Source organism: Ceratotherium simum, chromosome 21 (genome assembly GCF_057802395.1).
Source record: "Ceratotherium simum simum isolate JZ-2026a chromosome 21, ASM5780239v1, whole genome shotgun sequence".
In the NCBI taxonomy this organism is placed as follows: Eukaryota; Metazoa; Chordata; class Mammalia; order Perissodactyla; family Rhinocerotidae; genus Ceratotherium; species Ceratotherium simum.
In genome coordinates, this window is record NC_141920.1 from 1,402,934 (window position 1) to 1,428,332 (window position 25,399).

At 56.0% G+C, this 25,399-nt stretch overlaps 1 protein-coding gene across 1 annotated transcript in view; it reads right to left on the reverse strand.

Moving 5' to 3' along the window:
* Positions 1-434: 434 nt before the first annotated feature.
* Positions 435-25,399, reverse strand: part of NTSR1 (neurotensin receptor 1) — a 46,351-nt gene continuing 21,386 nt past the window's right edge. The window contains exons 2-4 of the mRNA XM_004430208.3: positions 4,519-4,720; positions 2,094-2,184; positions 435-698 (exon numbers count right to left, since the gene is read on the reverse strand). Of these exons, the coding sequence (XP_004430265.1) occupies positions 449-698; positions 2,094-2,184; positions 4,519-4,720 (543 nt within the window). The 3' untranslated portion in view covers positions 435-448. The remainder of the gene's footprint in view (positions 699-2,093; positions 2,185-4,518; positions 4,721-25,399) is intronic.

Genomic DNA, 25,399 nt, shown 5'->3' on the forward strand with positions numbered 1-25,399 from the left:
ACCCCCATTCCAGCTCCCAGCTCCCAGGTGGGGGACTGCTGCTGAGTGGTGGGGGATGAGGCCAAGCGGCCAGCCCCCTACCTGACCCTCCCTGCTCTACCCGACCCCCTCCCTGCTCTCTCCCTACCTCCTCCCAGCCTCCCACAAGCCTCTTCCCTGCCCCCCACAGCCCCCATCCAGCCCTCCCTGCCCCTTCCCTGACTCCTCCCTGTCCCCTCCCTCCCCCTCCAGCCCCCTCCCTACCTCTATCCAGCCTCCCAGCCTCCTCCTTACCCCTCCAGCCTCCTCCCTGCCTCCATCCAGCCTCCCAGCCTCCTTGCAGCCCCCTCCCTGCCCCCTCCCTGCCTCTATCCAGCCTCTCAGCCCCCTCCTTCCCCCTCCAGCCCCCTCCCTGCCTCCATCCAGCCTCCCAGCCTCCTCACAGCCCCCTCCTGGCCCCCTCCCGGCTCTAGTACAGTGTCTCCCGGGTGACGTTGCTGGAGAAGGTGTGGTTGCTGGACACGCTGTTGGCCTTCCTCGAGAAGGCTGGCCTCTTCCTCCTGCGCCCCCAGAGGGGACAGAGGCAGGCCAGGGTGGACAGGAAGACCTGGCGGAAGTTGGCAGACACGAGGTTGTACAGGACGGGGTTGATGGCGGAGCTGACGTAGAAGAGGGCGTTGGTGAGCATGTAGACGTAGTGGTAGACGTCGTAGAGGACCCTGCGGGCAGAGGGCGCTCAGACAGGGGCCCCGGTGACAGCCCACAGCCCCCAGTAGCCGGCAGACGTGGGGGCTTGGGACCATAAGGAAAAAGCTGCTTGTAAATTTTTTGACACGAGGCTGTTTCATAATAAATTCCAGGGTTCTGGCTTCTCTTGAGAAAGAAGTTGGAAGTTCTGACCCTGGTCCCACCTGGCACCCGTCAGCAGAGCTGAGTTGGCAGCACCTTCCCCAGGCAGGGTGTGGCCACTCTGCTTTGCCCCAGTCCCCACCTCTCCCTGCAGCACACCTGGCCTGCCCTTACGTGTGCAGAATCCCAGCAGCCCAGGGCTGCAGGGCGCTGCTGTCCCCGGCCTCAAGTGGACAGCCAGGGCAGGAACCCCCTCCAAACCTTGCCCTCAGCTTGCTTGCCTCCAGCCACAGGGATCTCACTCCCTCAGCAGGCAATCACTTCACCACCAGGTAGCCCTGAGTTTCAGAAACCCTTTATTTGGGGCTGTGCCTTGCTCCCTGTACCTTCTCCTTATCTGTTCTAGATTTACCCTCCCCAACAATTCCTCGTCACTTTGAAGAACCCATGACCCGTGCACCTGGCAGTCCTGCCATGCAGCAGAGCTCACACTGCAGGCCCGAGATAGGCTCCCGTCTCAGAAAGGCCTGCTGGCAAGGCCAGCCTCACTGGTGACGGGGAACTTGGATTTCGGGAGGGTCCCCACCTCCCCTGATAGGACAGGAGGGGCTCCCTGGGCCCAAGCTGTTTGTGCAAGGAGCACCTGCTTCCTTCTGGGGGTCTGGAATTTGGGTGCCTGCCAGGCAGAGGTACCCACGTGACCGGCCCCTGGTAAAACCCTGGGCGCTGGGTCTCTGGCGAGCTTCCCAGTTTCATATATTGTCACAGCTCGTCCTGGGAAGTCAGCCCAGCGTGGGGGTTCTGGAAGCTTGCCCTGGACCCCCGACTCCTCAGGGGCTTTTCCTGTTGTGGGTCTTGTGATGTCCTTTCACTGTGATACGTCACGGCCAGGGTGCAGCTCTCTCAGAGTCCTGGGAGTCCTGGCGACCCCTCCAGCCCTGGGTGGTCCAGGGTCCCGACAGCTGCCACCCCTCCTCCCACATCCAGCAGAGCCAGCCCTTCCCTGTCAGTCCCCAGACGTCTCTAAACCTGTCCCAGCACTGACTCTCCTGGGATCTGCTTCAACCTGTCCCTCGGCCGAGCAGCTTCCCGGGCGTCTGCCCCTCACGGCCTTCCTCCCTGGCCCAGTCACAGTCCGCTGGGGGACACCTGACCCGCACCCCTGCCCTGAGCTGTTCCTTTCAGCACCCCCACCTCCCACGCCCACCTGTTTAGGGAGCACCCCCTGGCCTGAGCTTCCCCACCCTCAGCCTCCTCGTACTCACGGGGTCCACTGCTTATCTGAAACGTAGCAGAACATAAGGCGCCGCACGTGGTAGGGCAGCCAGCAGACCACAAAGGCGATGACCACGGCACCTGAGACACACAGAGACGGGGTTCAGAGACACAGAGAGACAGGCCTCAGAGACAGGGGCTCAGGGAGGTGAAGGGAGACATCTTGTCTTCATAGACTAGAGGACTTAATACTGTTAAGATGACAATACTACCCAAGATGATCTACAGATTGATTGCAATCCCTATCAAAATCGCAATGATGTTTTTTGTAGAAACAGAAAAACCCACCCTAAAATTCATATGGAATCTCAAGGGATCCCGAGTAACCAAAACAATCTTGAGAAAGGAAAACAAAGCTGGAGGACTCACACTTCCTGATCTCAAAACTCACTACAAAGCCACAGTAATCAAAACACTGGTACTGGCATAAAGATAGATGCACAGACCAAGGGAATAGAATAGAGAACCCAGAAATAAACCCTCATGTATATGGTCAAATGATTTTCTAAAAGGGAGCCAAGACCACTCAATGGGGAAAGAACAGTCTCTTCCACAAACGGCGCTGGGAAAACTGGATATCCACACACAGACGAAGTAGGACTCTTACGTCACACCACATACAAAAATTAACTCAAAATGGATCAAAGAACTAAATATAAGAGTTAAGAGTATAAAATTCTTGGAAGAAAATACAGGGTCAAAACTTTACAACTTTGAATTTGGCAATGATTTCTTGGATATGACACCAAAGGCACAGGCAACAAAAGAAAGATAATTTGGACATCCAAAACTAAAAACTGTGTGTCAGAGGAGACAGTCAACAGAGTGAAAAGGCAACCCACAGAATGGGAGAAAATATTTGCCAATCACACGTCTGATAAGGATTAATATCTAGAATATATAGAGAAGTAAAGCTCAATGACAGCAAAACAACTCACTTCAACAATGGGGAAGGGACTTGAATAGACATTTCTCCAAAGAAGATAAACAAATGGCCAATAAGCACATGAAAAGATGCTCAACATCCTAATTATCAGGGAAATGCAAGTCAAAGCTACAGTCAGACACCACCTCACACCCATTAGGAAGGCTCCTGTCAAAAAAACAAACCAACCAGAAAATAATTTTTGACGAGGATGTGGAGGAATTGGAAGGAACCCTTGTGCACTGTTGGTGGGAATGTAAAATGGTACAGCCGCTGTGGGAAACAGTATGGCAGTTCTTCAAAAAATTAAAAACAGAATTACCATATGATCCAGCAATTCCACTCCTAGGCATTTGCCCCAAATAATTGACATCAGCGACTCCAACAGATATTCGTACATCACAGCAGCACTATTCACAGTAGCCAAAAGATGGAAGCAACCCATGTCCATTGACCAACGAATAGATAAACAAACAAAACGTGCCATACACACAATGGAATATTATTCAGCCCTAAAAAGGAAGGAAATCCTGACACCTGCTACAACGTGGATGAACCTTGAGGACCTTATGCTCAGTGAAATAAGCCAGACGCAAAAAGACAAATACATGATTCTGCTCACAGCACCCTCCCACCACAGGGCCTCTGCACTGGCTGTTCCTCTGCCTGCAGCCCTGTTGCCAAGACCAGCTCCTGGTCCTGCTGGTCTCAGCTGGATGTCACCTCTTCAGAGAGCCCCTCCTGGCTGCCAGACCTAGTCACACAGCCTCATTTTCCTCTTCATGCTCGTCACTATCTGATCGTGTGTGATGTACGTGTTTGCTTCCTCTGGTGGAACCTGTGCTCTCACTGGAATGTACGGGTGATCCCGCCTCTGTTGCCCCCTGCCCCCGCTCTGAGAGCAAGCTGTCCCACCCAGAGACTCAGGAGACTCAGTGAATGAGTGAATGAATGAATGAGTGGATGGATCAATGGGAATGAGTGGAGTAGATGAGTGAATGAGTGAGTGACTGAATGGATGGATGAGTGAAGGAATGGATGAGAGAAGACTAGATGTATGAATGAATGGATGAATGAATAAGTGAGTAGATGGCAGAATGAATGGATACATGAATGAATGAGTCCATGAATGGATGGATGGCTGGGGGAGTGAATGAGAGAATGAATGGATGGCTGGATGAATCAATGACTAGATGGATGGGTGAATGAATAAATAACCAGCTAGATGAATGAATGAAGGGCTACTGAATGAATGAGTACATGAATGGAGGGTGGATGAGTGAGTGCATGGGTGGATGAATGAATGGGTGGATGAATGAATGGAGCCAAGGGCAGCACCAACCCTCCGGTAGAGCCAGCACTCCAAGTCTTGGCCCTGACATGCTCTGTCCCCAGGTCTTCAAACTTTGCCCCATTCATTGGTGCTGTGCTCGCTGCTTTGCTGGCCCCTGGCCACTGCCCGCCCCCTAGAGGGCCCAGTGGTTACATACGTAAGACCCGGACGCCGTGCCGCAGGGCCTGGACCCTGCTGGGCTCGATGGACATGCTGAATGAGCTGTGCTGGTCCCCAACCGTGCACACTTGGCCCTGCTCGTCCGCCTGGCGGACCATGACAGTCAGCTTGTTGGCGATGACGGTGTTCAGGATGGAGATGACCACCATGGGGAACACGAAAGACATGAAGGTGTTGATCTGCAGAGAGACAGAGAAGGCGGGCCGTCAGACCTGCGTGCAGGGACACTGCCCCGGCCCTGCCCCGCCGGCTGGGGGTTTAGGGTGTGGTGGATGCGCTCACTCTACTGGGGCAGCCTGGCAGACCCAGGCCGCCCATCTCCAGCTCGACTCTCCGCCTGCTCCCCACCCCGTGGCTCAGAGGAGGTTCACAGACTCTCGGCCCCCTCGAGGAGCTTCTGTACAGGGTCCAGCCTGTACAGTGTGGAGTGCAAACTCTGGGGTGTCCCAGTTGCAACAAAGGCTGCTACGTTCCCAGGTCTGGACAACGTGTCCATGGTAGTGGCCCCTAAGCACGGGGCTGCTCCACCTGACCTCTCCAGGACGGCCCAGCCCAGCGTCCTTTGCCCTGTAGGCAGACAGTTCACGTTCAGACACAAACAGAAAACCCTTCCTCCCGCCCCGCCCTGACTGCCTCTCAGGGCCATGAAAGTGCTTCTCCTTAACACCTCTAACTGCCACGTCTCTCTGCGTCTGGGGAAACCGAGTCTCAGAGAGGCTGAGGCACTTGCCAAAGTCACTGGCTCAGAAGTGGCTGGACCTGGACTTGGCCAGGCCCTTCGATGACACCTGCTCAGCCCCAGCGGCTGTGGCCTTCTGGAGAGGGGGCGGCCGGGCCTCCTCTGTGAGCTGGCACTGCTGCTCCTGACAGGAACAAAAACATCAGTGGACGGTTGCGAAGATGGGACGTGGCTGAGGAGAATGAGCAAGGATGCATGTGGTCCTGACGGGCCTCCCCTGGAGCTGGTCCTAAAACCGGCATCATCTCTGGCAGCCAAGAAATAACAGCCTTGAGTGGTGCAAAACCATGCTGGCTTTTTATTCTTTCTTAAACGCCCTGTCACGTCATATCCGAAAGTCCCTTGCGTCCTGGCGCCTGCAGGGAGCGCCCTCGTGACGGGGCAGCGGCTCCTCTCCGGCCCTGCCAAGCTGCTCCTCATGCCCATCTTGAGCTTCAGGTTCAAAGAGGCTTCGGGTTGTACTGGGAGGGCCCGCCTGCGCTGGCTCTGGCCTGGCGGCCGCAGCTCCATCCAGCAGTTCCAGGGGGTCTGCCGTTGGGGTTCCCCGGGCTCCAGGCCGCCCTCCTGCCATCTCCTCACCTGGTTTGCCTGCAGCCCCGAAAGCAGAGCTGAGGGTCCTGCATTGAGGCCTCCTCAACAACATGACCGTGATGGTCTCCCCAGGGTGAGGATAATCACAGCTCTGTCCTGCTGATGTGGGCAGCGGCCACGGAGATCCCGGCAGCCACCAAAAAGTGCTGGAGGTTCTGGAACGTCGGCGGGTTTGCTCCCTGGGTCTCCCGGCTGTCGGGCGTCTGTCGTGAGCAGGACAGACTCACACACCCGCTCTCTTTGGGGCGCTGGCCAAGGCCTCCAAAGGTGCTGCCCACTCCCACGGTGCTCCAGGCCCCACTCCGAGGACTTGAGGCCTTCCAGGAGGCAGTGGCCTGAGTTTACCTCCAGTTCCATTTGAACAAGGCTCTGCTAAACTAGAAGACAAGCATGCTGGAGAGGGGCCACCCAGACCCTCGGGAGGACAGCCTTCCACACTAGCCAGCTCCAGTGCCCATGTCTGCCCACACGGGTTCCTGGGAGCCACCTCCACCGGGCACTCTTCCATCCTACGTCTGCTGAGCTTGGGTGGCAGGTCCAGAGACGGGGGCCTGTCCCTCTGTCCCTCGGTTTTGCTGCTTTCCACTTGGAGTCCATCTTCTGCAGGATGGTGAGGTGCTGACGTGGCCGAGGGCCAGTCCTGGGAAGGTTTCTGGGGCTCCCTGCTGGGCTGGGGGCTGGGTAGGAGCGCAGGGGACGCTGGGCCTGGGCCAGGAGACAAACCAATTCCCTGAGAGTCATCACAGCCCGGATATAATTTAAACAGAACGAATGTATCCAACACAGACTTTAAATGTCAAAACATTTAAAATACCGTACCTTGCTGAGCACAGGCAGCAAAAATAGCTACCTCTGGGGGCTGGGCGAGGCCCGCAAGTGGTGGGTCAGGGCCCGGCCTCTTGCCCTGGGTTGTGGGGTCTGGCCCCAGGCCCCCGGGGGCTGCTGCAGTTGGAAGACACACAAGCCCTTGATTCTGAGGCCCTGGAGGGGAGATGAGGTCCCGGCCCTGCAGGCCCGCCCTGACCAGAGGCTGAGTCTGGACTGTGGGGGCTGGGCCCTGACTCTCAGGGTTTGCCCCTTCTCACCAAGGCTCACAGCACGGATGGGGGCTCAGCCTGCATCCCTTTCCTGCACTCTACCCCCCACTTCTGGGTACAGAGGAGCAGCCCACCTGCGGCAAGGAGCAAAGAGAAATCAGCCAATAAGCCACGTGCAAAACCTCTGGGAAACGCTGCAAACGTTACCACCGCAGGGAAAAGAAGCTTTGACTGAGCAGAGCCAGGAACCTCCCTGGACGGAGACAAGCATACGGAGACGGGCTACGCGTGGTCTAGGCATTTGTCCCAATAAAACATGAGAGAGACTTGGGATAGACAGGCTGATTCTAAAATTCAAATGGAAAAAAAAATAACCTAAGAATAGCCAGGAAAGTTCTGGAAAGGAAGAGTGATGGGTCAATATGGGAAGGCGAGGTATCCGCCTTACCGACCAGTGGACCACACTAAAAAGCGACTTTAGTGAGAACAGTTTGGCATCAATGAAAGAACGGACAGAGAGATCAATGGGGCGGGACAGAGGCCAAAAACGTGGTGCTGATAAAGACGGCATCTAAGCCAGCCAGGAGAAGTAGGCTGGACCCTCAGGGCCTGCTGTCCCTGCTCATCCAGCACCCACTGCCCCTTCCTGGGACCTCCCCTCCGCTTCCCAGGAACTGCTCCCCCATCCCCCCAGTGGCCCACTCCCTCTCCAGACCTGGCCAATCAGCACATGCCAAAAGGCCTGAGCAGGCCCTCATCGGACAAATGCAGGCCACGTGTTCATCCCTGCATCAATCACGTTTGTCCAATGAGGGCCAGCCCCAGGCCTTTTGTTCAGGAAAGAGACACTACCTTTTCAGGGGCCTGCTGAGTGGGAAACTGCATTTATGGTTGTTGGTGTCATTTTCCTACCATTTTCCTACCTGGGGAGGACCTGCCTAAGAATGAAGCCAGCACAGGTGAGAGGAGAGCACCCCATGACATCAGTTGAGCTCCTGGATCCACCTACACCTGCAGGTGTCCTCCTGGACTTTTAGTTTTTCTTGAGCAAAATAAATATTCCTTTATTCCTCTTAAGACAACCTGAATTAGTTCTTGGAACTTGTACCCTGACTCACGGAGATCTCACACCAAAAAAAAAAATTCAGATGAAGCAAAGATTAAAATGTAGAAATAAAAACCATACAATTAGAAGAATTCATGGAAGTTTTACTTTTTCACTCTATACATTAAACTGTTGGAATTTTAAAAAACAAAGTAGTTCAGGTGCTGCTGTAAAATTTTGCTATAAAATTTAGTGATGGAAAAAAATCAATGTTTTCAGCCCTGGAAGACATCCCTCCTGTCCCAACTCGCCCTCCAGACTGTGGGGCATTTGACAGCGGTGAGCCTGGGAGGAAGCAGATTCCAGAGCTGGAGCCTTGAGGGGTCCAGGCCCCGGCTTTGGGTAGCCGAACATCTGCAACCCAGAGCTCATCTTCTGTCCCTGAGGCCGAGCACCCACCAGTGTAGCCTTGACTGACCACTGGGCAAGGTTTGACCACAGCGGGCAGCCTGCCTGGGGGAGGACAGCTCTTCTGGTGCCGGATGACATGTTTAGATGCCTCCCTGCCTCTGTGCCCCAGCTCTGGGCTCTGCAGCCCTGACCTGAGCAGAAGACTCTTGAGGTGGGCAGGGCCTCCAGGAAGCTGCAGGGTGTCTAGGGTTGGGGTACCTGGGGGTTGGGCACCTGGGGAATTTTAGTGCCTGGAGTTGGGGCTTGGACTTTGGCCTCAGGCGGACAGGAGCCCCGCTTGTCCTCTGGCTAGCCATGACCTCAGGCAGTTCCGGAATGGCCTCTGGGTCTCAGCTTTCTCATTTCTGAAAAGGGGACAATAAAGGTGCTACCTCGGTGCTGAGAGCAGGGTTTGTCCTCAATGGTACCCAAGAGGAAAGGAAGAAGGTTGGGTGGGGCGTCAGCCTGGAGAGCTGGGATGGGTGCTCTGAGGGCGTTGGCTGACAGTGGCCAGTCCTGTCTGAGAACTCAGGGCCTCCGGCATTTGTAATTTTGTGATGGAGATAGAGTGAAATGGTTAAACAATAAAAATGAAGTGCGAATGTAGGGGAAGCTGGAATGGGACGATGGGTCTGCCCAGAAGAGAGGGCTGACCCCCAGGACAGTGGGAACGCAGACAGCCTGCCTGCAAACAGGTGCAGGCAGGTGAGAGGCGCCCAAGGCGGACACAGACAGCCTGGCCTGGACCCTGGCCCTCCCCCAGTCAGGGGATTCCCCGGCTGAGACAACATCTTCTGCCTCCTTAAATGGTCCTCGACCCACTCCACCCTTTTTCTGAAGGACAATTGCTTGTTTTGTACCGGGGTCTGTTTCTCTGTAATTCATACCATTGTGTTTAGATAAAGAGACAGCCCCCGGACTTGCGCGAATGGCGCTTCAAGGCTCAACAACCAGCCCACAGTGAGTGGGAAGGTGCAAAATATCACTCAGGATGTTTGCAAAACCCAGCGCTCGAAAAACAGCTTCTGAGGCTGCTGAGGGGGGAGGTGGAGAGAAACGGCTTCTGTCCAAGCTGTCCAATGTGGAGACTGCTGGGACAGTCTTGGCTGGCCTGGCAGGGGACCCTCCACCCCAGCAGATAACCAGCCCCCAGCCAGGCCCAGGGTCCCAGGGGTGACCTCCAGGAGACAGACTCCAGACGGAACAGAACCCTCTTCAGTCCTGCAAAGGTGGAACAGGAGCAAATGCCTGGGGTGTCTCACAACTCCCCTTCCTCCCTTCTCGGCCACTGCCGAGCGCAGGAACAATCATGCAGGTCGTTCCAGAGTCGCTGTGTGTCACGGTCACTCAGCACAGCCTTGCTTGAAAGGCAAAATTCCAGCAACAACTTCAGTGTGCACGGTTTGGGCTGGTTGACAGGTTATGATGCATCCACCCCACAGGGCGCTCTGTTGACACCGAGAACGACGCTGACAGGGGCGGCAAAGATCACAGATTAGTGAAAAGAGCAAGCACAGAGCAGCGAGCATGGCATGTCGGTAAAGCGAGGAGACGCCCAGGACGGCTCTCTGGAGAGCAAAGTAATAGACGTTGACCGGGAGAGGGCTGGGGAGCTGGGAGGCTCGAGTTTCCATTTATTCAATTTGTGAGCTCCAACTTCAAGACGACATGCCAGGAGCCTACAAGGCAGAAGCTATCAGTATCCTCACTTTACGGTAAGGCACCACTTAATGACGGGGGTACGTTCTGAGAAACATGAGAAGATTTCCACTTGGATGGCATAGCCCACTACACACCTAGGCTCCATGGTACTGATCTTACGGGACTGCCATCATGTATGCGGTCCGTTGTTGACCAAAATGTCCCTATCGAGTGTACGACTGTATAGAAGAAAAACCCAGACCCAGTCTGACCCAGAGACAGAGCGCTCACTTCCCACCCCACAGGGCCGTTCCACCAGCAGAGAGCAGATAAATGGAACATGCGTCTACTGAGCGTGGGCGAGAGCCAGACAAGTGTGGAGGGACCTTCTCTTTATCAGTGAAGCGTCACTGGGCACGTGCCCCACCCCAGCTCCCCAGAGGGGACACTTTTTTGGGTAACTGCAAATTTTTGAGAATGACTTCTAGTCCAAAGACCACAACTCCCTGGTGATTTCTCAGGGCTGAACCTCTGTCCAGTTCTCTTTCCTTCCGTTGATCTCCCTTCTGCTCCACCCTGGTTCCCGAGCTCCTCCTCTGGTTTGGAATTCTGGGAGAAGCTGGCCAGAGTCACTGGTAACTGAGTGGAGAGACTCCTGCAGCCCCAGGGAGCCTCGGGGTTCAGCACCACGGACAGTGCCCATAGCAGCTGACGGGGCTGCCCTGGAGGGCAGGGGCCTGGGGTGGGACAAAGGCCTGGGGTGGGGGCAGCCTGTGGGGGAGGGACCTGGGGGCATAGGGACCTAGGGTGGGAAGGACCTGGGGTCGGGGGACCTGGGGTACAGGTGAGCAACCTGTAACCTCTGTGACAGATGCCCCACCCGTCCCCTGCCCCTGCCGCCTGTGCAGCCAGCAGCCCTGTACGCGGGAGTCTTCCCCCCTGGAGTGTTGGAGCCACAGAGACCCCTGTCTGAGAGTGAACGTGGTGAAACAGAAGCCCCACTGGAGCCACATCCTGTCTGCTCCTGGCTGTGCCGCAGCGCTGGCACCAGACGGGCTGCCAGGAGACCCGCAATCGGATTAGGAAAATTGCCTTCCCAACACGCCTGCCCCTCCACCTGTGCTGGAGGAGGCATCCTCGAGGAGGGGCAGGAGGGACCCCTCCCCACGGCATCACACAGGATGGGCGTTGGGGGTCTGGCTTTGGCCGAGTTGGGTGAGGGGCTCATTAGCTGCCCTGGGTGCAGCAACTGGGGTGATGAGTTGCTTTTTGATCAGGCCAGCACCTCTCAAAACTGCACTGAAGCCATCTGCACAGAGCAGCGAGCCATCAGGGGTGTGGGCTGAAGGCCTGTTTGCCGTGTTTTCAAGTATCTGTTGGCTAAAATGCCCATGAGAATGTTCAAACCAGTGGGACAGGCCGGCTCCGTGGCTTAGCGGTTAAGTGCGCGCGCTCTGATGCTGGTGGCCCGGGTTCGGATCCCGGGCACGCCCCAAGGCACCACTTCTCCGTCCAACGCGAGGCCGAGTCCCACGTACAGCAACTGGAAGGATGTGAACCTATGACATACAACTATCTACTGGGGCTTTGGGGGGAAAAATGAATAAATAAAATCTTAAAAAAAAAAAACAACCAGTGGGACATCTGCTAAGTAGCAACAAACGAGGCTTTAAAAGTCCTTGCCAAGTACAGGAGGCAGAGCAGTGAGCAGTGAGCAGGTGGGTGGAAGTCTGACCCCAGGCAGGGCCCCCACCTCTGTGGTGCCTTAGCAGTCACCTAACAGAGAAGCTGTGGCCCACATGGGGCACGTCCCGGCTCTCGTCTCCACTCGCACATCACACTATGAGACTGACTGTTTTCTTGCTTGTGACAAAGTCTGTCTTGCAGGGCAGCTCCCAGTCTGTAAGAACCGGCGCTGCTCACCCCACCATTCAGACACGAGCAGATTGGATCAGTGTTGTAAGCCCCTGTTTGCACTTTTCTAACATGGAGGGCACTAATTTGCCTCTGAGGATTAAAAGTGCTGCCCATTCACTTAGCGCAGAGTGTTCTGGAGGCTTCACGTGTGCCCGTGACAGATGTCAAGCCATCCAAGTTCTCTGCTTCACGCCAGGAAAACTAGGAGACCTGGTCTGGATCAAGACCCTGGGGGGCCAGGGGGACATGGGGAGTGGATTTCCAGGGAGCTGTGCAAATCCCTCAGCCGTGCCCGAGAGTGAGGTCCTGCAACACGGGACACGCCATGCTGTCGGGGCTGGGAGCTCCCAGCAGGCATTGACCACATCTCAGAAAGCGTGTTTAGAAAAGAGCCATGCTCCCAGCCGCAGTGCGAGGCCTGGGTTCAGCGTGGGGATTTGTCCTCCACCCTGGTGCGGCCGGACCTGCCCCACACTCTCTGCTGTCATCGCTGAATCTCCAGCTTTTCCCACAGTTTTCAGTGTTTTCCTGCCAAGTAATTGTGTGGGCAGTTTAGCAAATATCCTGTTCCCTCCCAATTTGAATTACCGTCCACTGGCAGAGCTGGTCACCGCGCTCCCCGTGGACATCTGGCTCTGTACCCAGCGCCTCGGCTCCTTTCAATAGAATTAGCGCTCCGTCCCTGCTGTAGGTGAATCTGATTATGGTGGACCCAGAGCCGAGGGGCCGGTGTGAGGGGGGAGGGCTGGGAGCGGCCACCCACGTCCCCCGGCCCCAGTGGGGGAGGGACTCATCCCAAGGGGGCCAGAGTTTGGCTCTGGTTTCTTCCCAAGTTGACCGGCCTCTGGGCTTGGAGGGGACCTTGTGCTCTGGGTTTGGTCCCCGGGGAAGTGACACTATCCTCCTTCCACCAGGCCTCCTCCTGGGGCTTCCACCCCAGAACGGCTGTGATGAGGAGCAAGTGCATCTTAGAAACGTGGGTGGGGTCCTGGGCCACCGCCCCCGCTTAGCCCCCATCCGTGCAAGTGAGCCTGGCTGCGGATCTGTCGTAGCAGGAAAACCCGTCAGTAAAGAGGGAATGCAGGTGGGTGCTGCCGAGTGCAGCCAGAGAGTCATCTCAAAGTACCTTCCTCCAATGACCATATCGATTAAAGACCTTTCTTCCCTCCATCCCAAGAGACCGGCGGGCCTTACCGTGGCCACATGACTACACGGGGTTCCACTTTGCTTTTCTCCTTTACAGCCACACAGGACTCTCCACCATGGTAAACAGCCTTGGCTTCTATGTGTGTGACCGGCCCAGCGCACATGAGACCGGCTGTTCTCCACACACGTGCGAGTGAGAGATGGGTCGCTGTCAGGGTGAAGGGTCTCATTCTCTGTTTCTAGAACTGGATCGGAGAGCAAGACAGGCTGGGATTTGGTTCTTGCCAAGTGACCTGAGCACATCCATTCTCACGCTGGGTCTGACTCCTGCCTATAGAGAGGGGCTGGGCTGAAGACCTACCCTGAAGATCCTGACCCTGGGGAACCAGGGCGGCCCCCAGCTCCGGTTCCTGCCCTGCCTGCCCCATGGGCAGAAGGGAGGCTTGCCGGCAGGACCCTGGCCCCACCCAGGGTGTGGCTGAGGCTGTGGGCGCCTGGTGCGCTGTTGACATTGTGAGCCCGCAAGGGCCAGAAGGGGGCTGATTGCCTCAGAGGGAAGCCTGGCTCTCTGGAACGCTGGGATGAGCAGCTCACAGGGGCTGCTGAGGCTGTCGATGTTCCACAAGTGGCTCATCAGCCCCTCGTTTCTCTTGCGGGAACTCAGTGGTGGCTGAGGCAATTTAAGGGAATGAGGCTGTGTGGCTCGGGCCTCTTGTGATTCAGGCTCTTACCTGGAGGTGGGCCCAGGGGCAGCCGGCTTCTTCCCAGCCCGGAAGCCGCAGACTTGGGCAAGGACAGGCTCTGCCATCTCTTCTTGGAGTGTTCCAGCACTCACTGGCTACATCCTCCCTTCTCTTTACTCACCCTGTCCTGGCTCCACCAGCACATCCTCCATCCTCCATTCTCTGAACACACCATGCACCCAGGCTTACGTTGTCTGACCTTCACAAGCATTTATTGAGCATATGCTGTATGCAAGACACTCTGCACACAGACTGAGAGTGCAGAGGACAGTAAACAGACATGACAAGAGGCAAGCATGAGACACAGCCTGGTGGGGACAGAGGGCATTTTCTGGAGGAGGGACCTTTAGGCAGAGACCTGAGGGATGAGGGGCACCCTTGAGCTGGAGATAGGAGGGTAGTGTGTGAGACCTCAGGAGCCCAGGGGGGCTGGGCAGGGGGCAGATCACAGAGGGCCTGCACTGTTTCCTCCTGGTCATAGAAGCAGAAGAAGGGGGCGGAGCAGGGGACACCTGCAGCCACGTTTGCATTTCGGGGGAGCTCTGCCTGCAGGGTGGGTGGAGCCTGGGGGCAGGGGCCCAGGGAGGGGCCCAGGAGAGAGGCGATGGCGGTTCCTGCAGGAATGGACACAGTGGAGGGTTGGGAGGCACTGGGAGGCTGAGGTAGGACATGGGGATGAGTGGATGTGGGGGCGAGCACAGGCAGGAGGCAGCGAGGGTGATGCCAAGAGGAGGAGCCCAGCCAGACTCTGGAGCCCCTGGAGCTGTGTGCTGGGCCGTAGGGGGGGCTCCAACGCAGAGGGGTGTCTCCTGCTTAAATAACCCTTCGTTCAGGTGTCCTTGCTGCTAACGACCTCCCAGGTCAGAGGTTCCGCCTCACCTCTTTTCTCCAACAATTTGAGTTTCTTTCTCATGGAAATGTTCTGAGCAGGGACACTTTCCTATGTTGTCCAATAGGTTCATCTTCCTGGGCACCCTAATTTCCGCCAGAGTGGTCCCCGAGCTGACAGTGCCCCTCCCCCACAACGACTCACTTTCGGGTGCACCCGAGGTGTTGGTGAGATGGGACTTGTTCACTGCAGCAGAATCAGAGAGTACACCGCAGTGGGGGCGTCCTCGAGCTGCCCTCCAGCCGAGCCTGGACAAGTGCGATCTGGCATTGAGACGGGTGCTGCAAACCCAGACAGGCTGGGGTCACCATCAGCTCCGGCCACACTGGAGGCCAGTCATTTGCTCCTGGTGCTGCGGACACATGTCTCCCACCATCGACCGGGGCGCTAACTGCAGCCTCTGGAAGCTGTTCCAGGTCTGGCTGCATTTCCTGAGGCTCATTCAGCACAACCTCGTGCTGCCTCTGTCAATACCGGCCCCTTCACGGCGAGATGAGTTTTCTCTGATGGTTTTGAAATGGCCACTTGAAGGTACTCGAAGGCCTTAGTCTCCTTGTGTGGCCCTGTCCCTGTGCTGGGCCGGGCCTGGGGTGTGCTGGTGGATAAATCAGCCACTTGAACTGATGATGGGGTCTGTTGTGTAATGGTCGATGCCGTGAGGTCTCTGCTTCTGGCCAGTCTGTCATTGTCTCTATGAGCTCAACCACAATGAGATGAATTCTCGCCAACATGGAGGCTACAAGGCCAAATCCACAGCAATGCCGGGGATGGAGTGGGGACAGAGCATTCCCATGACTGGAAAAACAACTTCTAGGTTACCCCCTGGGTCGCAGACATCTGATCAATGTAACTGCTTTCCCATGAGACCCAGGCCTGGTCCCAGCCCTTTATGCCTGCTCTGTCCCTGGACCCACCAGCACCGGGCCCACAGGCTGCTACCTGGTATGCTTGCCCATGGACATCACCACGATGGCCCTGCATCCTGCAGTGACCAGGACCTCCCGGAGGCCTTCTGGATCATCATGGAGAGCCTTGGTGTTGCGGGCTGTCATCTTAGGGCCGGGCGCCTCCCAGACAGCCCAGATCGTGAGGCAGCTCATCAGGAACTCTCTGTCAACAAGACTGTGCCGTGACCTCGCCAGCTCGTGGCCGTGGAAGGTGGTTGTTGAGGATGGCTGATGGTCTCTTGCACCCATGGACACACATCTTTTGCAACGCGACTTGGCCACTCCTCCCACAAAGAGGTGGGGTCCAGGGCCACTCCCGACTGGGCTGGCTCTGACCAGTGAAATGCAGTGGACGTGATGGTGTGTCCTCCGAGCCAGGTCTTATGCTCTCCGTTGTCACTCTCTCAGGACAAGGCTGCCACAATGTGAGGAAGCCCTGAGTGGCTTCCTGGAGGGGGAGGCCCAAGCAAGAGCCAGCATGAACCTCCAGAGAGGTGAATGAGGCCATCTCGGACCCAACGAGGCCCAGTGGAGCCACCAGATGACCGAAGCCACATGAGTGACCCCAGCCAAGACCAGCTGAGCCAGCCCAAATTGCCATCCAAAGGATCACAAGCCAATAAATAGTTATTGCTTTAAAGCCAATAAGTTTTGGACTGTTTTGTTATGCAGCAGAGGCTAGCTGATACACTGCCTTACAGAGAGATTACCATACTTCTTACTTATCTGTCCCACCATTCCATTTCTCTTTGAAGAGAAACACCCCTTGCTTAAATAAAATACAACCCCACCCCTGAGCCCCAAGAGAAGAAGCCCCAAGAAGGCAGGGCGGAAGCACTGGAACGGCAGGAGGGAGGGCCATTTGTGTGGCCGACCCAGCCACCCTACCCCAGAATTGGGGACTGGTGCCACCTGTGGTTTCTCACTCCACCTGCCACACACGGAGCTGGGGGAAGGGTGTGAGGGGAGGAGGGGACAGTTTTACTTTTGTTTCCCATGAAGAGAGGTTCATCAGTGAATCTGACATGTGGGTCTGACTTCTTGAAAAACCAGCAGCATGTAATTAAACTTTGAAGGAGAAGAGCCAGCTCTTGGCTGCTGGATCAAATTTGAGAGTGAAATCAAACACAAGGGAGCCTTGGGCAGCTAAGCCCTGGTGAGCCGGTCCTTCAAGGGGCTGTGCAAGCCCCTACAATACATACGTCGGTTCACGCTTCAGGTGGCTTATTGTGCACGTGTGTATGTGTGCTGTGTGTGAGTGTGCGCGTGTGTGCATGTTTCTGTGTGTGCGTGTATGTGTGCGTGTGCTGTGTGAGTGTGTGTGTACATGTGTGCATGTGTGTATGTGTGCATGTGTGTGCACTTAGCTTCTGTGTTTGTTCCTGGTGTGCTGCTGGCTCATGTAGAACCAGGGAGGTCACTTTACCACAGAAATGTGACCCTGAGGCCCGAGGACCTCGGCCTCCCGGAAAGTGGCTGCTGAGGGGGCATCTGCTTCATCCTGCTGCAGCCCAGGTTCTGAGCAGGCCCCTCGCCTCACTCCTGGCCCTGCTCCCCCTGAAGGGACATGCTTCAGAAAAAACCTCCTCGGCTAACACCTGGGCTTCCGTAGTCACCACACACCGGTTTCTGTTTAGGAATGAAAATTAGCAAATTTAGACGATAATTACCAGGCCCTGAAAATTAGTCTATGTCATGAGAGAATGGTGGAACGTGGAATCCAAATTTGGCATTCAGACCAGACCCCTTGGAAGGAAACTTTGAACCAGAAACAGGAATTGGCTGGAACCCCAGTTCTCTGGCGACTCCTCTGCCATCTGCCCTCCTGGGTGGGCTGTTCCCCTCCCAACCTCACAGGCCACAGACGTCCCTGGGCGGCTCCTCACCTCTTTATTGTGTTTATTTCCTCTTTTACCATCACTCCAACCTGAGGGGGGAGACTTGCCTCACATCACATGGATGGCAGAGGTTTGCTAGTGACTGAACATTGGTGTCCCCCAAATTCACATGTTGAGTCCTAATCCCCCGTGTGATGGTGTTTGGAGGTGGGTCCTCCGGGAGGTGCTTAGGTCAGGACGGTGGAGCCCCCATGATGGGGTTAGTGCCCTTATAACAGAGGCCCCAGAGAGCCCCCTCACCCCTCTGCCTTGTGTGGACACAGCGAGAAGGTGCCGTCTATGACCCAAGAAGAGGGTCCCCACGAGACGTCAAATCTACCGGCGCCTTGATCTTGGACCTCCAGCCCCCATTTCCGTCAGAGCTGCTAGAGCCGAGGGAGACAGCTCCAAGTGGGTGCCCGCCCGCAGGGAGCGATGGGGCGGGGCTCAGCCGCCCGCCTGGGGAGGCACCTGGGGGCCCTGGCCACTGCCCTCTGTGCAGCGTGGAGCAGGGTGGAGGCTGTTCCCTAGAGCAGGGCATCTCATCCAGGGGCACTTCCTCTACATCATTCCTCTACCCAGGAAAGGAATGTAATCTCTCTCCTAATGATGTGTTTGTCACAAAGACATAATTGGTTCATTTGTTAGCCTCGGAGTGTTCCAAGCCTGTAACATTGGGGTTTTTGTTGCAGAGAGTGGCAATCGAGCTGAAGTGCCACCACCCTTTGAGGAAAGCAAATGAGGCATCCATCCTGTCCCCGCCAGGGCCCCGGCTCCCCCTGCGGCCCCACCTCTTCCGCCGGCCTGCTGCAATCATGGCAATTTGCGTCACGTGAATGGGGCTGTTTGGAGCTCCAGGCGGGGACAGGACCGTGTGGGGACAGGCCGGCCTCTCTGGCACAGATGGAGGCAGGCTCGCCCTCTCCCTGAGCGCCTGGTGCTGTCCTTCTCCCTGGACCAGCAGGCCAGGCCATCACCTGAGCAGCCGGTGGGGGCGGAGCAGGCAGGGAGAGCTCTGTGTTTTCCTTTGGTTGGCACCTGGCCGTTTGCGATGGTGTACGTGTTTGTTCTCCCAGTCGCTGCCCCCACCTCCCACACAGGTGGCTGCCTGGGGACAGAGGCTGGTGCCCCGCAGTCACTCAAATACTTACTGTATGAATGAACAAATGAAGGAATGGCTGCTCTAACCAAGTACCGCGGGCTGAGTGGCTTATAAACAACAGAGACCTGGTTCCCACGGCTCTGGAGGCTGGAGGTCTGGGCTCAGGGTGCGGCACGGACGGGCCCTGGAAAGGCTTCTTCTGGTGTCCTCATACGGCTGAAAGAGGGCGAGGGGGCTCTCCGGCCTCTTCTTATGAGGACACTAATCCCATCATGGGGGTCCCACTCTCATGACCTCATCACCTCAGAGGCCCTGCCTCCGAGCACCGTCACATTGGGGATTAGATGTCAACAGGTGAATTTTGGGGGGACACAAACATTTAGTCCATAACAGCTGCAAAGGGAGGAATGAGCTGTCCCAACATGGGGAGGGGGCCCTGACCTGAGGCAAGCCTGGGCAGGCTCTGGAAAACTGCAGCCTTGGGTGAGACAGCCCCAAGCAGGTCAATTGCAGCCAAGCTTTCTAGAACTTCTCCTCCCGACCTGGAATGGAATGTGGGACTGACTCCACGTGGGGGAGCCGCCAGCAGCGTCCCTGCCCAAAGGAAACCGCCGTCCCCTCGGAAATGCTCGCAGCCTGCAGAGAGGCGCGTGGGTGTGCATGTCAGCCAACTGCTTCATGAGGGAATCACAGCTTCCCTTTCCCCTAATTAGTGCTAATTTTTGTCCCCCAGAGCTGTGACTTGGAAGATGGTTGTGCAGAGGAGCCTCCGGGCGGCCGTGCCGAGGACCGAGGAGGCCGCGTCCCTGTTATGACTGGTAATCGAGATTCATTTTCTCTGACAGATCTTTCCCGAAAAGACGTTCACACACTGTTTATGACATTTAAATTACTTGGAATTTGCAAGTCAAATGCTTGCATGAATATTCATGGATGTCTACTTTCTGTGGCTCCCAGGACACAGCCCGCCTGGGATGCCACGCCTCCGCAGTGATGTGACAAGTTCAAATGACGTCGTGGTGGCTCCTGACTGGAAAACGTTTCGGAACCTGAAAGCTGCCAGCCGCCAGAGGCCTCTTGCACCCAGATGTCACAGCATCCTCAGGCCTGGGCCACCCACTGTGACCCCAACAGGTCGAGAGAGAGCAGAGGACAGGTGGGAGGAGAGAAGCTGAACCAGAGAAAGCAAGAGCGAAGTGGGGAGGGAGTGGGGCCACTCATGCCTTCTGCTGGACGGCCTGCTGTTCTTGAACCAAAGGCAGCCGTGGGGGCCTCCGCCAAAGACCTCGGCCGTGGCCAGGCCCCTGGGGATGGGACGAGGCTGTGGGTCCCCCAGGACACACCAAACGCACAAACCACACTTGGCTCCTGGTCCCTCCACTGCACTGAGCAGGGAGCATCAGGGATTCTCTCCACACTGGCCACGGGCACCGGAAGACAGGCTACGGTGGCCCGTCTGTGAGTGCCGGGCAGTCTGAGGGAGCCCGCAGTCCACACCTGGGAGAAAGGTCTGACTTCCCGTCTCAGCTGCGTGACCCGGACAGCCCTCAGGTGACCTGTCCTGTGACGGGCCCCGTGTCCCTTCCTGCTCATGGGGTAAAAAATGCTCTTGTGCTCCCAGAGGGTCACAGGCCCCGTACCGTGGGAGTCAGTGAGATAGTCCTTTTGAACCGAAGTAGGGGGGTGGGGTCAGGCCCAAGGCAAACTTCCTGTTTAAGCTGCCAGCTGCTATGCCAGGTGTAGAAAGAAGCTTGGAAATCTCCTTCTGCACCAAGAGCAGAGAGCCCGCGGCCTACATTTCCAAATGCTGACCCAGGGGCTCACCTCCCACCACGTGTGGTTCACAGCGCTCTGCAGAGGACAACTCATTTAATCCTCAACACAGTCCAGACAGGGAAACTGAGGCAAAGGGAGGTCTCATCACCCCACTAGCAGGTGTAGAGCGGAAAAGTGCATCCGGGCCGCCCTGCCTGGCTCCTGTTTGCAGCTAGCACCAAAAAAATGAAATACTTTAGATACAAACTAACAAAATATGTACAGGATCTGTAGAAGGAAAACTGCAAAACTCTGATGAAAAAAATCAAAGAAGAACTAAATAAATGGAGAGAGATTCCATGTTCATGGATAGGAAGACTCAGTGCTGTCAAACTGTCAGTTCTTCCCAACTTGATCTATAGATTCAGTGCAGTCCCAATCAAAATCCCAGCAAGTTACTTGGTGGATATCGAGAAACTGATTTTAATGTTTACATGGATAGATAAAAGACCCAGAACAGCCAACATAATATTGAAGAACAAAGCCTGACACTGCTCGAGTCCAAGACTCACTATAAAGTAACGTGGCACGGTATAGGCTAAAGGAGACACACAGATCAGCGGACAGAACAGAGAGCCCAGAAACAGACCCACACAAATACAGTCAGCTGGCCCTTGACGAGCAGCAAAGGCAACACGGTGGAGCAAGGACAGTCTCTTCAAGTATGCCGGGACAACTGGACATCCTCACGTGAACAATGGGTCTTGTACCTTAAAATCATCAACTTAGAATGGCTCATAGGCCTAAATGTAAAATGCGAAACAATAAACTTCTAGATAATGCGAAACAATAAACTTCTAGATAATAACACAGGAAAAAATCTAGGTGACTTTGGGTTTGGCAATGAGTTTTTGGATGTAACAGCAAAGGCATGATCCATGAAAGAAAAATCCCATCAGCTGGATCTTGTTAGAATTAAAACTTCTGCTCTGCAACAGCACTGTTAAGAGAAGGAAAAGACAGGCTACAGACTGGGAGGAAATATTTGCAAAAGACATCTGCTAAAGCATTTGTTACTTCATAATCTGATAAGGGGTTAATACCAAGAGTACATAGAGAACTCCTAAAACTCAACAACAACAAAAAATAAATGACCCAATTCAAAAACGGGCAAAGGACTTGAATAGACCTTTTTCCAAAGAAGGTTAAACAAATGGCCAATGAGCACATGAAAAGACGCTCAACATCACCGACCACAGAGATGCAAATCAAAACCACACAGACACCACCTCACATCCATTGGGATGGCTTCTATTAAAAAACAGAAAATAACAAGTGTTGGTGAGGACGTGGAGAAACAGGAAGCTTTGTGTACCGTTGATAAGAACGTAAAATGGTGCAGCCACTGTGGAAAACAGCATGGTGGTTCCTCAAAAATTTTAAAAATAGAATTAGCATACGATCCAGCAATCCCACTTCTGGGTATACACCCCAAAGAATTGAAAGCAGGGTCCTGAAGAGATATTTGCACACCCAAGTTCATAGCAGCATTATTCACAATAGCGAAGAGGTGGAAGCCACCTGACAGATGAATGGATAAACAAAATGTGGTCCATCCATACAATGGAATATTATTCAGCCTTAAAGAGAAAGGAAATCCTGACACCTGCTACAACGTGGATGAACCTTGAGAACGTCATGCTCAGCGAAATAAGCCAGTTACAGAAAGACAAACACCGTATGAATACACTCACATGACTCCCTGGAGCAGTCAAATTCTCAGAGACAGAAAGTAGGACAGTGGGTGCTGGGGATAGGGGAGGGGGTGGGAGCTGGTGTTTAATGGGGACAGAGTTTCAGTTTTGGAAGATGAGAAAGTTCTGGAGACGGATGGTGCTGATGGTTGCACAACAATGTGAATGTGTTTAATATCACTGCACTGTACTCTTAAAAATGATTAAGATGGTAAATTTTATAACAATAAAAACAATTGGAAAAAAACTCCAAAATGTACAAAGAACTCTTAAAACTCAACAGCAGTGGCAAGAGCTTAGCCCCAGTGGCCCCTACCCCCATGCACAGCCGAGCTGGGCTGAGCTCGGCTCCCATAGAGGGGTCTTGTGGTGGAGGTGGCAGGGGGAGGGATGCTCCCGGGTGAGCCCTTTGGCCCTGTCATGCTTTCCTATTGTCCAGAAGTCCTCTTTTCTCCCACAACCTCCCTCCCTGCGGGTCCCAAAGCCTCACACCAAGAGCCGGAGACCCAGGCAGGGTGAGCACTGTCCCCACCCTCCGGATGAGGAAACCGAGGCCTGAGAGCTCGACCACCTGGCTGAGGTCAAGGGCTGGCGTCTGGAGCCTCTCAGGGACTCTCTGGGCCAGGGGCTGAGGCTCCTGGGCATTTTCACCACAGCCCGGGATGCAGGCACCACGCTTGTCCTGGTATCCACGGGACCCAGGCAGGGAGGGCTGGATGCTCGAGGTCCACGGGTGGGGAAGCTGGGGGCCCAGGTCCTCTGGCGCCAACAGCTCTGCTCCAGTGGTGCTCTCCCTCCCCTAGATGTCACCACAGCTGTCCCCTCCACCTGACTCACCACCCTGAGCTCCACCCAGGCTGCCCGGAAGTGTCACAGACCTGCTGAACGCTGCTGCCGGTGGCTGGGCTTGGGCAGGGCCTGACCCCTGGGCTGCGCCGGGTGGGGACCGGAACAGAGGTCCAAGATCCAGACGGGGAGCACACATCTCCATGGGCACGTGGAGGGCTGTCGGTGCCCCGCCCAGGCCTGCTTCTCTGATTTGCTGTAGCTGCAGGTGCTGGCTGCTGAGGGCTCCTGCCCGGCCTGCTGCAGACCCAGCCGCCTGACCTGAGTCACTGCTGGCCCAGAGGTGCCTGATGCGAGGTGACCACCCAGCCAGCCCCTGCCTCTGGGTGGGACAATCTCCACTGCAGCTCAAGCTCTAGGACTCCCGTGGGCTCAGCCTGAGACTCCCCCCCACCCCACCCTGCTTCCCTTTCCCTTATCCTGAGACCCTGCCTCCACGAGCAGAGGGAGGAATGGGGCTCTTTCCAAGGGGCTGGAACAGTTCCAGGGAGCTATCTCCTCCCACCCTGCCCCTCGCCCTGCCTCCTCCTGGGGGCTGCAGGGAGGCAGAGGAGCCAGCTCGGCTCAGGCGAGCCCACAGACGCGGGTCAGGGAAGGGGTGTCCAGTGCACCTGGGCACCACTGCATCTCTGTGTCGACTCCCTGCCGGCCAGCAGCCGCCCAGGTGTGGATGGACTGAGGGCCGGATACTCATCTCTCGGCTCTTGCAACTGGCTTACTCTGACTGCTGTCAGGAGGGGTGGGGTGGGGTCAGCAGACGCTCTCGGGGTGCCCCCTCCAGCTCAGCACCTCCAGGTTCCTTCTGAATAAAAACCACCCAAGACCCTCCTCTGCCCCGAGGCGCCTCTGTCCTGAGCCCAGGCTGGGTGACCACGGCGTTAGGGCCTTGCTGGCGGCCGGTTCTGGGTGTAGCTGCAGAGAGCAGCCGAGCACCTGGCCGGTTGGTCCAGATGGGCCGGTGGACGCCCCTCCATTTTCAACGAGGAGCAGGTGTTTGACTGACTGAAGCGACCGCCTCGCAATCTGCTCGGCAGAGAAAGTGCAGCCTCTCAGAGTCAGCTCGCTCTTCATGGATATTCCTTTTGTTTTCCTTTCTCTTTTTGAGCAAGACACACACAGAAATAAACTTCAACCATGCACATGTTATCTTCCGCAGAGCGCTTGTCTGGCCCCAAGTGGAAATGGGGCCCAGGGAAAGCCACAAACCACTTCAATTTTTACTGAAATAGAAACAGCTTTGCAGAGGAGATGTGAGAAATGAGGTCTCTGCCATTTTTAGAAACCAAACAGTAAAAATCCACAGGAGTGAAGCTGCTGTTGGAAACGGAAGCTCTGCTCACTCCCGCAGTGCTCCGTCCCTGTGTCCACCCGTCAGGTGAGCCTGGGCAGATTGCTGACCCCATGCCGGGCGCTGGGGAGTCAGAGCAGCCTCGCCTGGCTCTGCCCTCCTTACTCAAGGAGGACGTGGAGCATGAAGACGGCTGCGCGGGAGCCGTGAGGTTGAGGGATGGAGGGCTTCATGGAGGAGGCAACCCTAGGGCCACTGAGCAGATGGGGGGACACGGGCATCTGGGGGGAGTTGAGAGCACCAACCCCAAGGAGCCCAAACCTCCCTCCTACTGGATCAAAACTCGAATGCTGGGAGAATCTGGGGGAGAGCAATCCACCCCCTTCCCCAGACTTGAAAGCCACTAGGCCCCTCCTCCAGGAAGCCCTCCTTGCTACTCCAGCCCACACGGCTTGTAAGTCAATGTTGCTCTTTCTTATTCTCATGGGGGACCCTGGGAAGGGTGCAAAGAGCCAGACGGGCCCTGTTTTGGCCCTGCATGTGCCATGGGCTTTGGGTGATCCCAGAGCCGCACCGGGTCTGGCACTGTTTGCTGTGACATGGGGTGAGCAATGTAGGGAGCTCGGTGCTGGCTTGGCCCTGCATCAGTCACAGCACCAGGTGCCCAAGGCACAGGACACAGCTGCTCTGTCCCTTGGCCCAGGAGCCAGACCTGGCCAGTCAGAGACGACATCTGTCCTCAGACTCCTGGGAAGGACCCAGGCACCTTATGAAGTAACCCAGGGCGGCTTCCTGGGCACCCATGCCTGCCTGCCCTTGGGCAGTGCCTCTCGGCTCCACTCTGGCCCTCAGGAAGCTCCTGCACACCCAGGTCCAGCTCTGGGCCACAGGGCACAGGCTGAGCAGGATGCTGCCCGCCCGGGGCTGTCTGCGTGGATTCCCGAGACCCAGGGGCCATTTGTTGTGACAGCTTTCAGGGCTGGAGATGACTGGTCCAGAGTCCACTACTTCTGGCCCAAGGCTCTCCCTCCAGCCACCCTGGACACATGTTCTTGTGGAAATCCATGTCCAGCTGCCCCATCTGTGCTGCT